The 15000-nt window shown below is 37.1% G+C and overlaps 1 protein-coding gene across 1 annotated transcript in view; it reads left to right on the plus strand.

Moving 5' to 3' along the window:
- Positions 1-1980: 1980 nt before the first annotated feature.
- The window catches only part of PAPSS1 (3'-phosphoadenosine 5'-phosphosulfate synthase 1), a gene marked incomplete in the record, with an annotated part of 841989 nt that continues 828969 nt past the window's right edge, over positions 1981-15000 (plus strand). The window contains 1 exon segment of the mRNA XM_044061294.1: positions 1981-2235. Within this exon segment, the coding sequence (XP_043917229.1) occupies positions 2167-2235 (69 nt within the window).

Genomic DNA, 15000 nt, shown 5'->3' on the forward strand with positions numbered 1-15000 from the left:
TACTAGATGTGGATATAGTTTGTCCGACAAAACTTCACATTTCCATAAAGAATGTCAAACGTTGGGCTTTTGAAAAGGTAGCAACCCTAACGTGGAGACACAAAAAAGACACCAAATGATTTGTTTATAGCGCTTCAAAACAGATTACGCAATAAAACCTCTTAGAGCAAGAAATATTGAAAGGACATAAATAATGGGGTACAAATGTCCAAAAATTGCTCTTACAACTGTAGGAAGTTAATATAGAATAACACGGTTTGCATTACTGTGAATTATAAAATAGGTACGACGTATTAAACTCAAATGACTGTCATTTTCTGGCTTCAGTTCTCAATGATTTGCCAATAATTTGCTAATAAATTTTATGAGAAACAGAAACGCGAGACAAAAATCTGGACTTTCTGCGGTAATTTGGACAGCTGAGATGTACAATTTCTCTCGTAGCTCTCCACATCATACTACCAGCATCGGAGACAAATGCTCCAGATTAGGGACACTTTTTAATGGGCTGGTGCTTTTTAACTTACAAAGCTGCTAACAATAAGATATGTTGAATAATACACACTTTGTGATGTAAAATAAGTCCTTAATTATGTCATCGTTAACATTTGTTGATTTAATCCACCACCTTTTCTAAAAAAGGGAGGGACACAGCAATATTTTGAGATAAAATCAGGGACAAAAGAAAGGTGCATCTTTACTTATCTGATTTAACTAGACAGGTCAGTCAAGACAGCTATGCACTACAGACCTCTCAACTGTCCCTGATTTTCAAGGACGTCCCTGATTCTGACTCAGATTTTAGCTCTGTCCCTCTTAATCCCTCCTAAAACTGGTGACTTTTGGAGGAAAGATGATAGGGTTGCCACCATTTCAAACGGCCAAAGTGGGACATTTTCGGGACACACATCAGATTTTACAGGCCGACACATACCCACAGTCAGTACAAAGGATAGAACTTTACTTTTTTGCCTAAATAAAAGCTTATTCGTGTAGCAGTTTAGTTGCTTATTCTGTGTCTTGTAACATTTAGGTATTTTACATACAGATATAAATATCTTATGCAACTATTACATAAAATATGAGACACAATTATGTCCTACAATCTCAGGACTTTTGCCATTTTTAATATTTTTGGTCAGGACACAACTGCCCAAAGAGGGACTGTCCCTCGCAAAGTGGGACAGGTGGTAACCCTTAAGTTGGTGAATTAAACTTAATGAATAATGCAATAATTAAGAGTTGTAGATTTCTTTTACCTTACAAAAATGTACATTATTCATAAGCTGTGATTCTGTGAATGTCACAAGTTAATAGCACACTTATTTTAAAAGTGTCCCTGATTTTTTCTGGCTTTGTCACTGATTCTGTTGAAATTTATCCCTGATTGGTTGAGAGGTATGACTACAGCAGGTACACCATTTCCGCATTAGTATCAAATCTTCGTCATTACACACCTGTACCAGTATCAGAACTTTCTTTGTTGTGAGCTACACAGTTTTACAGACAGTAAGTACAACTTTTTTTTTTTAAAACAAGAGATCCTAATGTAAACTTTCATCAAGTAACTGCTTTTGAAATGTACAATCTGTTGCTGGAGAGAGGTTTCCTTCCATATTACCAGATTATGCATCAAATTTGGTTGTAAATAGGGTGTGCTACGTGTGGCGGCTTATTTTTGTTTATGGTGCGCTTTGTTCGATTATTTCATTTACCATAGTGCTGTTGCTGTTTCAGTCATATCAACGTTCTAATGAAAAAAAGTTAAATGTACAACTTGCATACCCCATTGCAGGAATGTTTTCCACATATTAACTTTATTGACTATAGATCATTAAACACTATTCTGTCCCAAGCATACCTAATTGCAAAAGTGGTACTGTACTCGTTGGTAAGCACAACAAACCAACCATTTAACAAACTAAACCGGGGAAGGAGGGTAACTGCTATGGAAACCAACCTGCGCTGCTGGTACGTCACATCCCGTGCTAGCTGCTTGTGTGGCACTTCCTCAGCTGGCTTCCTACGTTGGGCAGTTGTAGTCCTGTGCTGTATAAAGTTACTACAATTTTACATAGAAACTGCCCAAGTATTATAACTGTTTTGTTGTATTACCTGTCCACTAACATCTCACAAGGAAGTTGTCATTTTTGTGAAACGGCGAGAATGTCGTTTCTAGATGAGCCAAGATCTCAGTATAAGAGACCCAAAACAACTGTCAAAATACAAGACTGGGTAAGTTGGTCTTCAATTTTTTTCATTCATTCAGCAGAAGTTCTAGATTGGAGGCTACAGTTAAATATGTCTGATGTGAAGTGAAGTAACACAATATAATAAAAAGTGCTTTCAATAATATTTTTCATAGAGGGTTACAACGCACTTTCTAAGTCTATTAACGTAAAACTTAGCTATGTTTAGAGCAGTGATGTTCAAACGCTGAAGTTTTATGAATTGCGGACGTTTTGTTTATCTTCGTAGCGTATTTGATCGATTGTAATTTCTCCTGGTTTGTGAGACTGTCTTTAGCCTCAGCTCGGTTAGATCATTTTGTAAGCATCTTACACGTTCGTCTGTTCTGCACTGGTTTTACTTGTCTCGCATGTTATGAACGTGGATTAAAAAAGATTGGATGGCATACCTCTCGAACTCAGTGCAAGAAATCTGGGCAATAATGGGGGGGGGGGGGGCGGCAAAGGCCCAGAAATAGGGACAGAATTTAAATATTGCTTCTTTAAACTTAGAAAGTCGCTAGAATAACAGGTTTTGCGTTATTATGCATTTTGTGAAGAATATAAAGTCTGAAACTCAAATGGTTGTCATTATTTAGTGACTTCAGTTTTCAGTGATTTGCCAGAAAACCACAACTTTTATGAGGAGCAGACCAAAAATATGAGGCATACATCTGGGCATTCAGTAAACATCTGTACAGTTGAGAGGTATGTTAATGTTTTATGTATGTTTGACATATCCCTAGGATGAGAAGCTAACTGGAGTTAAAAACTGAATACAGAAGCTTATAATGTAATGCTGTTTTTTGGCTAAGTGCGCTGCTACATCACACTACTTGTATTCAGGGGAAATGCACATTTAAAAAGTAAGTTATGGGGTCATTACCTCCGAACCTTTCAGCCATGGCTTTAAAAAAAAAAATCATAACGGAGAGCAGATAAAAAAAAAAAGTAAAAGTTCCCTAAGACTAGACTGTTTTCACCTTGTTGACTTCTTATTGTTACTGATGTATCATAGGAACAAGTAGAAATCTAAGGGCCAAAATCACAGGGCTGTGCTTAAATCAGTGCAATTGAGAGGTATGGATGGTATCAAAGGAAACATCAAAACTGATGAGAATGGACATTCTGAAGATCAGGGGGATAGCAGATTGCCAACTTTGAATCCAAACTATACCACTCAACTTCTTTGTTCAAAAACTGTGGACAAAGCCCAAAATAATTGGGGGAGGTAGGCAAAACCCCCAAATCAGGGATCAGTATTAAGTATTACTCACTTAAAAAGTTAACTGGACAAAGGGTTTTGCATCAGCATGCATTTTCACAACATTGAAAAACATGAAATTAAAAGCTGGTCATACCTCTCTACCTCTTACAGTGAGAAATCTGAGCAAAGCTATAAATAATGAGGGGGGACAAAAGCCCCAAAATAGGGACAGTTTTTAAATATTGCTCATACAATCTTAGAAAGTTGATAGAATGGCAACTTTTACATTAACATGGATTTTCTGAAGGGTATGATGTTTGAAACTAAAATGATTGTCATTATTTTCTGACTTCATTCCTCAAGTGATTTCTAATTGATTTGCCAGAAAACCACATTTTTATGGGGAACAGACAAAAAATATGAGGAAAAAATCTGGATAGTTGAGAGGTATGTATCTGGTATTGATGACTGACTACAATCTTTAGTGATTTACCAACAATTTTTCAAAAGGACAGAGCAAGATATGATACAGAATGAGACACATTCTGAAAAATTCTGAGAGGTATGAACCAAAGAACTCATTTTGATGATACTTGTTGAGTTTCCTACCGTTTTCCAAAAACTGGGCCTCTCTGAAGACCAGTGAGATCTTGTGAAATTCTAGATGTTTGTTGGGTTTTGAGAGTGTGTGCGCGTGCATGTGTTTTTGTTGCGTGGGCTTGGTGCTACTGAAAGAGGTCATGCTTGCTTGCTTTCCTATATATTTTTATTGCTTTAAGGCTTGGGTGTTTAGATATTGAGTGCTTTGAAGTGCTACCGAAAATGCACCTGAAGAGGCAAATTTGTCTGTGAATGTGGACCAGTTGACACTTTGGACAATTTCTGTCGAATTATGTGTTTCAGCATCTGTGAGCATGCATACAATACTTACTCCGGAATGTTCCATCATGCATTAATTACCAAACCATTTTCTATAAAACAAGTAGAGAACATTGTAAGCCTTATATACAGTTAACACATTGCTATTTATTTTTATCAGCCAGGTAGGTGGCCAGGTCCTGGGTTCCTTTTTCCTCCTGAGTTGGGTGCCAAGGCTCAAAGAAATCGATTTGAAATAAATGAGTTGCAATGACATCAATCAGGATCATGCTTACAATGAATGCATAGGTTGCTGCATTTCACAGTAGCCAAGTAGTAGTTTCACAGAAGTATCAATCTTACATATAGCAAAGCAAAGGTAGCAACATTTCACAATAGCCTATAAAAATATTGTCATAAAAGTTGACATTTTATCCACAGTTTAGCAGCATTTTAAGAAATAGAAGTAACAAAAAAGAATCCATATGAAACAAATTTTACATTAAAATTCAGAGGTACAGCAACAAATATTGCTTAACATTTCAGTATTTTAATTATTTTCCTCTTCACTTCTGTTGTGTGGATAGTTTGCCGAGCAATGCTCCCACCATTGCACCAGAAATAGATTTTTGTTTTGCCACCCATCTTTTACAGAACTTTTTGTGCTCTCATTGTAACTGAAACACTTTTCTTTTCTGTTGGTTTTATGATGGCATTCTGTCACCCCTCCCCCATAACAGACACTGGTTGCCAAGTTAGACTATCAGTGTGTCTTGCACTTAGTGGACACTGAAACATTTCTTGTAACCGTGTGTCTTGTACATAAATTCAAAAACCTCTTGCAATTTTCAGAATAATGTGAAATCTTAAAACATTAATAACATTTTGGACTGCAGAGCATGATGAAATTAGTTGCAGGGTCTCCTAATCTGCATAATGAGATCTACATGTTCTGGTAGCAGCATGTGTGTAATAGTGCATGTCTTCATATACATGATGTATAATGTTTGCTATTGTATGTCATCCCTTGTACTTCTTTTAGTAATGATAACAGACATGCCATTTGCCACCTCACTGTAAGGTTTTGTTGCTTTTGTGTTCTGTTGCATTAGATGAAAATCAATGGAAAGTGCTCTGAGAGATTCTTATTACTTTTTTCATATATACACCAATTCAAATATAAGTAGCAGGAGTGGCCCTAGGTCAACTGGTGCCTTAGGCAAAAGGGCTCCATGACACTCCCCCACCACATTACCTGGTGCCCCCATCCTGGTCTACCAATACCAAATAAATACTGGAAAAGCGCCCCTGCTAAACCGGCGCCCTAGGCGGCCGCCTAGTTGGCCTGTGCCTAAGGCCGGCTATGATAAGTAGATAATTCTTAAAACATCGGGTAAGCTATTTTGTTGTCTGTTGGAGAAGTAATAAAAACATATATTCTTGTCTAAGTTTCATTCCTTGTAGCTGCTGCCTTCATACATTAGTGATCCTCATAAATATCATTGATAGCAATACATGGATGTTCCCAAGCCACGTATGTGTGTACGTATTAACTTGTATGTGTACGCTTGTGTGTGTGTGTGTGTGTGTGTGTGTGTGTGTGTGTGTGTGTGTGTGTGTGTGTACACGTGCGTTTATATCTTTGTGAATGAGTGTATGCACTCTGTGAGAAAAAATTGCTAAAATACAGCTGTAAAATGATTTGTTAACCACTGTACTCTTAAAAAAAGCTGCTCAGTAACCAGACCAGGAAGTTTTACAGAAAAGAGGGACTTCAGATCAAAAGTGCAAAACTGTTAATTATGAAAGGTATATTTAACTGGAGATTTTGTGAATGTTGCCTGAATATTTAGGAAGATTAAGTGATTTATTCTACATTCCATCTTTCTAATGGCTGGTGCCTACACAAGCCCTCTTGCTTTTTTGTTTACTCATTTCCATTCTGATAGAGAACAAATGGAGTAGCCATGTTTGTTTTTTTTTTTTTTTTTCATATTGTAATATCTTGCTCTGAATCTGACAGTGGACCTGTTTATCATCCCAGATTGTGCCTTTCCCTCTTCATGGATTTCTTTCTAGAGCAAAAATATCAGACTACTGTTAATAACTGAAGTCACTGTAAGGAGCAATTGATAAGAACAAAGTTTGAGGCATCCCAAGACTTTCCAGTGATTTCTACTCCTCTCTTCCTGACTTATGTATAACAGCAAAAAAAAAAACCTTTTCTGCATATTTAAAGAAAATGAAATGAGATGAAACTGCATTTTTTTACAGTAGTAGTTTCCCAAGCCACTGTACTTGGCTGTTCCTTAAGTGCACACGTTCTTTAACCAGTAGAAATACTCAAGTCATAAAGTCACCTTGCAATATAGAGTTATCTTCAGGCTCAGTTAAGGAGATTGGGTAATGTGTTCTGAGCTGAAGAAAGTAAAGGTAATAAACACTTACTCTACAGATTAAATGGAGTGAAATGGAGAAAATGTTCTGTATAAGGACTTGCAATGATTTCCTGTATGATTCTCAAAAAAAGCATTAACAGAATCTTTTAAGTAAATATTGTTACCTAAATTGATATGAAGAAACTACTCCTGCATTTCCAGTGTTAGTTAAAGCCTCTTCATTTATGAATAGCTTCCCCAACTATCCGAATCCCTCAGCTATTTAGTATTATGTGAGATTATACTAGGTGAAATAAACTTGATCACCTTACTTTATCAACTTTCAGAACTCTGGATGATTTCTGTGAATGATATAGACAAAAACTAACTGGCTTAGTGAATAACATTAATCAAGAGGCATATCCAAGCACTCTTCAAAACCCATCATTTTAGTGTTTTAGTTATTATATTTTTTATCATGAGTGGTAATGTCCCAGTGAGCAGTGCCTGTTCTCAGTAGTGATGCCCGACTACATCATTGTTGTCTGAAGTCCCACTACTATGCAGAAGTCATGTATCCTTTTTTATATAACGACAGTGTTAAATGAGTAGAATTCATGATATAAATAAGTAAAAGTCATGTTTTCCTGTTTGTATATAATAACTTTTTGTAGATTAGATAATTTGATAATGTATTAACATTGTCCAGGTGCAATGTATCACTCCTTTACCCACAAATATTATGATCTTGGCCTAATTATTAGGTTCTATCCTAGCCTGGTCTCGCAATAGACAAAAGTGTTAAGCTTTAATCATTTGTTGCTCTGTAATGTGTGGTGCTTATTTGACGTGAGGGAGATAAGAGTGGCTGCTGCATTAGCATGTATGTTGGGGTAAACCATTTGAACTTCACTCCGTTTTACTGTTGCCTCCTTGGATTTATACGTTGAGGTTACAGAATTTATCAGTATGTTTGAAGTAAGTAGCAGTGCTAGTTATAAGCAATAAGGGTGTGCTTTTCCAGTCTTGGGTTGTCTGAGTGATCGATGTAGTTTGTACAGTCAAACAGAAGTAGCAAGTCTTTGCTGTCTAGAATTTGATTGATACAGTCTGCAATATTAATTCTATGATATAAAAAGTAAGGGAAGGTATGTGGAGTATATAGACAGAGTGAGGATCTAAGTGAATTAAAGATGGTAGGCGATGTGAATAGGGAGGTGTGACAAGTACATTTGAAAAACAGTAGTTGGTAGAGACGACAGATTGAATTGAAGGTAGAGTAAACTGGAGTAGTCTTATGAGATGTGGATGGCCTCGCTTGAGAATTAGTGTAAGGGTAGGACTGGGCATCCCCGTGAGTAGTGTTTTGTTTGTATTCATTATGAATACAGTTGCAAATGTGTTGAATAGTACAGTTGAGGGATGAGAACACTTGGTAACTAAAGTACCATTTTTTTTTTGGTCTTATGCAGATTATGTAGTAATAGGGAGGAACTCATCACGGATGAAAGAAAGTTTCATAAAATTTAAGATGGAACATATAGGCTTGCAACTGAATAAAGAGAAGAACAAAGTAAAGGGAGAGAGAATAGAGTGAATTTAATTTTCAGAAAATGAGATTTTGGTATTGGGGATCAATTTTTGAGGAAAAAGAAAACAGAACAGTGGGGAAAAGTGATTGCATATATGAAAAAATGTCATGGAGGAAAACATACCGACTTTCATTTAAAAAGAAAGTTTATTTAATAAACTTTTCAGTAATTTATACATTATGTCAAGTAATGAGAATGTAATATTACAGACTGTATTTTGTATAGTGTGGGGGACAGGCTTGGATGCTGTTGAAAAGAAGTTTTGTACATGAGTGAAACGGAGTGAGGTTTATGGCTAGTAACTCCAGTGGTATATGCTACTTTTCTATATCTATATTGAGTTTCACAATGTTAAATGGAGGAAAAGTAATGCAAGTATAATTTTGAAGTAGAATATGCAGTTTTTGGAAAAATGTTGGAAGCTTGAAGAGAAAAAGAAATATGATAAATGAAAAGGTAAATTGGTATCGGAAAAAAGATCTGTGTATGGAAATACATGTAGAAGAACTTGAAAAATAGGAAAATGTGGGACTCAAATATAATAAGGTACTTGTATTTTGTAATAACTTGGGAGTGTTTAATAGTGTTCTCAGTCAATATCTTGTATTTTAACAGTATAGTAAGATATATTTTTGAGATTGACAAGTTAGTAAGTTACCTCTCAAGGGTAACTTGAAATGTACAGCTTTTGGAGAAAGATTGTCTGGGATTCAGTTGGTACTGCGATCTGTAAATGTCACAGAACCTTCTCCAATTGAGTAACCACTTTAACTCTGTACTTTAAAATGCTGTAACACAGACGTGGAACACCGTGTAGGATTGGCTCCATGCCTGCGCTGAATGCTAATGACACATTCCAGGGAAGAACCACCTCCAGGAAGGCATCTACACAGATAAATGATTCAGGAAATCACTGGGTAGGGGGACCACTACTTTCTAAGAGTGTAAGCAGGGTTTGTATGGATGAAGAGATTTTTAAACGAGGGACAGAAATGATATTCAGCAAGCGAGAATTGTTTTAAAAAGGGACACACAAGCTTCAACAAAGATCAAGTTGCATTTTTTTGTGTTAAGCAGTGGTGATTTTGTGCTGGACTTAAGTGTATAAAACATGCCTTTATTTTTTGTTCATTGAAGGAGTTTAGAGTGAGTCTGTGTACGTTTGTTCAATAACGTAAGGAGTGATGCAAATTATTGAACATTAGGAATTGTGAATGTTGGCTGTCTGTGCGTGTGTTGGGGTATTAAGATTAGGTTAAGGGTTAGGTAAGGGCATTTTGTGTGTGTGTGTGTGTGTATATGTATGTATGTATATATATATATATATATATATATATATATATATATATATATGTGTGTGTGTGTATATATATATATATATATATATATATATATATATATATATATATATATATATATATAAAAATACACACAAAAAAAAAAAATATATATATATATATATATATATATATATATATATATAATAGAGCTGTATATAATATATAGAGGACGACACAGTGGATAGTGTTGTCACCTCACAACAAGAGGTTTCTTGGTTCAATTCTCAGCTGGAGTGCCTTCTGTCTGGAGTTTGCATGTTCTGTTTCTGTTCACATGGGTTTCCTATGGGTGCTCCAGTTTCCTCCCACATTCCCAAAGAGATGCATTAGGTGCATTGGACTCTCTAAATTGGCCATAGGTGTGTGTGTGAATTTGTGGTGTGGAAAAACTACGCCAGCAGAGCTCACCACCTAGTGGTGTAAACCTTGGCTGTAGTTGATTGTCAGTGTTGAAGTGATAGCCTGACCCCTTGTGCAAAAGTGGGATAACGGGGTTGTGGATGGATGGCGATTTTGCATATGTGTGTGTGTAATATGTATGTAGACTTCTTTATACCAGGAAACTTTTTTTTTTAGTCTCTCTGAAGATATTAAGGTGACCACTTCCTTGCAAGTTTGCAGCTCTATCATGTAGTCTTTAAAGTATAACCAGTTACGTATATACATACATTTTTATATATATATATATATATATATATATATATATATATATAGATCACATTCTCTTAATCGACAGCACAGTTTGTCGAGTAACAGTAGATCGAACCCATTTCAGTGAAAGTGCACTTTCGCATAAGCCGGTTACAGTGGGGATAAGGAAATATATGGTTTTCCCCACTGTAGTGCAATCTCTGAGTTGGTATATTAGGGGGGGGGCCCCCCTGCATAAACAGTTTCAATTACATTTTTTGTTTTTTTGACAATCGGCTTCAGCGAAAGTGCACTTTCGATGATGTGCACTTTCGCTGAAATGGTTTGATCTTCTTTTACTCGCCAAACTGTGTTGTCGATTAAGAGAGATAGACCCATATATATATATATATATATATATATATATATATGTATATATGTATGTATGTATGTATGTGTATATATATATATATATATATATATATATATATATATATATATATAGGCCTAGGACATTTCACTGAACACAAATCACTGAAAGCACAATTCACTGAACCACATTTCACTGAAAGTTATATAAAGCCTTTTCCCCATTGTAGTGCAACCCTGGAGTTAGTATATATAGTAAGGGGGGATGGGGGGCATAGCCTCCACATATTTTAAGTATATATTATGTTTGGAAAAGAGTAATATATTGGAATTGAAAGTATCCATGTATATAGTTCAAAATATTTAAAATATGTGGGTGGCTACACCCCTCTCACCCACACTTACTATGTATACCAACTCCAGGGTCGTACTACAGTGGAGAAAAGGCCATATATAACTTTCAGTGAATTGAGCTATCAGTGAAAAGTGCACACTAATTTGACTTTCTGTGAAATGTGCATTCAGTGAAATGTCCTAGATATATATATATAGCGCCTAGTTAGATTTTTTTTTCTTTAAATATTCCTGTCTGTATAACAATATTTTCCTTTCTGTATGTTTAATTTGCATCATCACTGATTTCTATATTGGTTAATTTTATTTATCTACTTTTAAATTTGTGGCTGGCATTTACTATATGTATGTGTATTGTTTATTTGAGAAGGGGGTATTGAGCACCACAGGTGGGCAAGTTGTGGCTTCTGTCTCCAGTAAGATGGATCACTTGAGCCGTCTACCAGTGAAAGATTATTTTTTTATCATTTATATTTGGCTATAAGTGAGGGTAGGCAACAGTGTATTTTAGTCTCCAACACTATGTATATTGCTGGCAGTACGACTGTGGCAGGAAGGCAGCTATGAGGGATTGGAGAACCTTTGCCAACCTTTCCTCAGGATTGTCTGTAAACGTAATTTACAAAGCAGTTAACGTTGTTAAGAAGTACTGGAAGTAGTAGTGAGAATGGGATCTGGGGAGCCAGGCCAAACCGTGAGCTCTGTAAGTGATTGGAGTGGCAGACCTAGTCTGGGTGGGGATATTGGAAGTCCATGTGTGACATCTTTGCATATTCTCTTTGTTATTGGAGATGGGTTGCATTTGGAGAGTTGATTATTCAACCACAATTGTTTGAATGTTTCTCTTGCGTTACTGTAACTATTTGGTACTAATGGTGCGGCACAAGTTACCACCACCCTGGTGGGCAGCATAGTTTACCTTTAAAAACGCGATTTGCAGAAGGGCGAGTGCTCATACGAGCGACTCAAAGCCATAAAACTAATAATGTCGACAAACCTACATGTTTGAAAAACAGCAAATCGAACAGCAGATTTGCTGTTTTTCAAACATGAAAGTCGAAAAAAAAAAAGTGTAAAGCAGGGGGGCAAGCCTCCTGCAACCCCCCCCCATGTGGCTGCACCCCCCACAGCCCCCCTACTTTGTTATTCTTTCTCGGAGATTGCACTACAGTGGGGAAAGGAACCATTTCCCAATCCCCACTATAGTACAATCCGCCCCTGAATGTCGAATGTGCAATGAGCAAATCTCACTGTGCATTTGCTCATTGCACATTCAAAACTTTTTCCGTTCGGCGTTTGCAAACCTTGCAGACAACCTTTCAGATATTTTTCTGTTCGCCCTTCTGCAAATCACGGTTATAAAGGTAAACCGGGTAGCATACCTGTTTTGAGATGGTGGAGCAGATCCAAAGACTGTAGCCCCTGTCCATCACATAACTAGGAGTCACTTGGGTTGGCAGTCGCTGGATTCAAATACCTACATGTGTCAGTTTTCCATCACATATTGATAGCAGTGACAGCTAGCCAGTAACATTTTTCAGTAGCAATGTTGGAATTCAAACCCTATCGGTGCCGGACTTCCATCACATTGCGTTTGGAATTTTAGCCAAAATTTGTCATTTAAAAATGGAATTTCACTTAGTTTTCCTTTTTCTAGCTTTAGCTTTAGTATTCGTTGTATTTGGCAGTGTTCACAAGACCTTTTAGATCAAATAACTCGAGTAATTATTAGTGATCACTGGGTAGTGTGAAGTATTTTCTATCTTGTGTGTAGTTTTTGCAGTTACACATTTTGTTTAAAAAAATTATAATTTGCAGTACCACATGAGTGTACTTTTTGGGGGAAGGTATGAGGTCCCTTCTTGGCAGAGTAATAACTTGAGTATCTCTTTCCAGTAAGAACTAATAATTACTGGTCCAGGCTTCACAGACTTAACCAGTTATGATATATACTTTTTTAATGAACTATGAGCATATATGGGGTTAAAATGTCATGTAGGACACTGTTAATATCCATCTCCATTAGTAGATCAGTCAGTCATCTTTTCTTTCCTCATCTTATGTAACGAGTCCTTCTGTGTGCTGTACATACTAGCATTACTGTAACGGGACTGCCTCTGCACATTTTTTAAAATATTTTTGAGTAACAGTTTTTCTGATTTATCTTGGATAAGGCTGAAATACTGAAGAGTTTCTATGGATTTTTTTTCTGGTAAGCTGCTTAATGACAAAATCACCAGAAACTAACATATTGTTGATAGGTAAAATGCTGTCATGAGTTGTTGATAACTTAAATGTCATCCGTATAAACCATCATCAAACTCTTGTGCATTTATTTTTAGATTTATTATCCAGCTTTGAAGAAGTTTCCTGCTTGGAAATGGATCAGATTGTTTCTACAATGCAAATTTTTCCTAATAATGAACAGTGTAGTTTTAAAATTAAGCCATTGATAAGGGTGAAAACTGAGCAGTTCTTATCAGAGTAGTTGCTTATTATTGACTTTCTTCACAGAAGAATTAATAGTTAAAGACAGGCAAGTGTTGCAGCATCAGTTCATCTACTGATCAGTTCTATTCTTCCCATGGCATTCTGGCTATAGGTTATGTTGTAGCTTCTTTCACCCCATACTGGAGGGATATGATAGGTCTGTGTCTCAAGATACAAGAGTACCACAGTGTGAGAAGAGCTGGGATGGGTATAGCATTTATTTAACTAAATGTGGTGCAAGGATGACTGATAGAATTTTTGATGGGGATTTATTCTACCAAAAAATTCTGGAGATATGATAACTTGTTGGTGGGGGGAAGGGGGGTTGGATGGTCTGATGCAAGCACACACAGATAAATACTACATAAAACAAATCTCTTCAGTTGATCACTGCTTGTATGTCTTGGCTGTTTTTTTTTTCTGAACAAGTTTTCTTGAATTGTGGTATTTGTAGGTTGCAACCAAACACCCTAATAAAGGGCAACTTCAACTACTCCACCATTAATTGGGAAAACTACTCATGTACCAACTCTTTAGCTCAACGCTTTCTGGAATTCATAAACTCCAATCCCCTGGATCAACTTATCCACATCAACTTATCCACACCCCCACCAGGGGCAACAGTATCCTAGACCTAGTCATTACCAACATGAGTGACCGGTGTTCCACTCCTGAAGTCATCTCCTCGTTGGTCCGATCCGACCATAAGCTAATCACCCTAGATATCCACATCCCGCCCTCACCCCCCATTAAGGAAACCGCAGTAAAAAATTCTCCAAATGCTTCTTAAGACAGAAGTGGTGAACTTCATGACACCCATGCAGATGGACAATACAGTTACAACTGCTGAATCCTACACAAATGCACTCTATATGCACTTACACGAGTGCATGGATCGTGCTATCCCAAACAGAACCAAGATGCTATCCTAAAAGGAAGCCAATGTGGTGGTCCCCTGCCATAAACAAACTTTACAACAGAAGGAAGAAACTGTTGCAAAAGAGAGTAAAATCACATGAGTGGAGGAGCTCCCTGGTCAGCCTCAGTAAGAAGCTGAGATCCCTTATAAGATCCTCCAAAGCTATCTAAGAAAACACAATCGCCACTAATTCTAAGGACAACCACAAAGCATTCTATAGCTATGTCAAGAATCTCGATGGCAACACCCAGATCTGCTCCAAGTTACAGCACAACGGCATGAAAATTACAGAACCAACTGATATTGCCAACATCCTGGCAGATAGGTTCAGTGCTAACTTTACCCCCCCCCCCCCCCCACCGCCTAAAGAGCCCATATCTATACAGGAAGAATGCAGAGTCCCTGTAATCACAACTACGCAGGTGAAAGCTGCACTCTGTCTAAAGCCAAAAACACAGCATCCATTGGATCGGACAACATCCCAGGCTGCGTTTTACATGAACTTCAGAACAAACTGGCTCCCCACTTAAGCACCATGTTCAATAATAGCCTCGCATCAGACTTTATGCCCACTGAATGGTGCACAGCAACAGTTATCCCACTCCACAAAGGGGGAGTTACCACTGATCTCGGGA

This window comes from Protopterus annectens, chromosome 2.part0 (genome assembly GCF_019279795.1).
Source record: "Protopterus annectens isolate FY-2018-M chromosome 2.part0, PAN1.0, whole genome shotgun sequence".
NCBI classification, from domain to species: Eukaryota; Metazoa; Chordata; order Ceratodontiformes; family Protopteridae; genus Protopterus; species Protopterus annectens.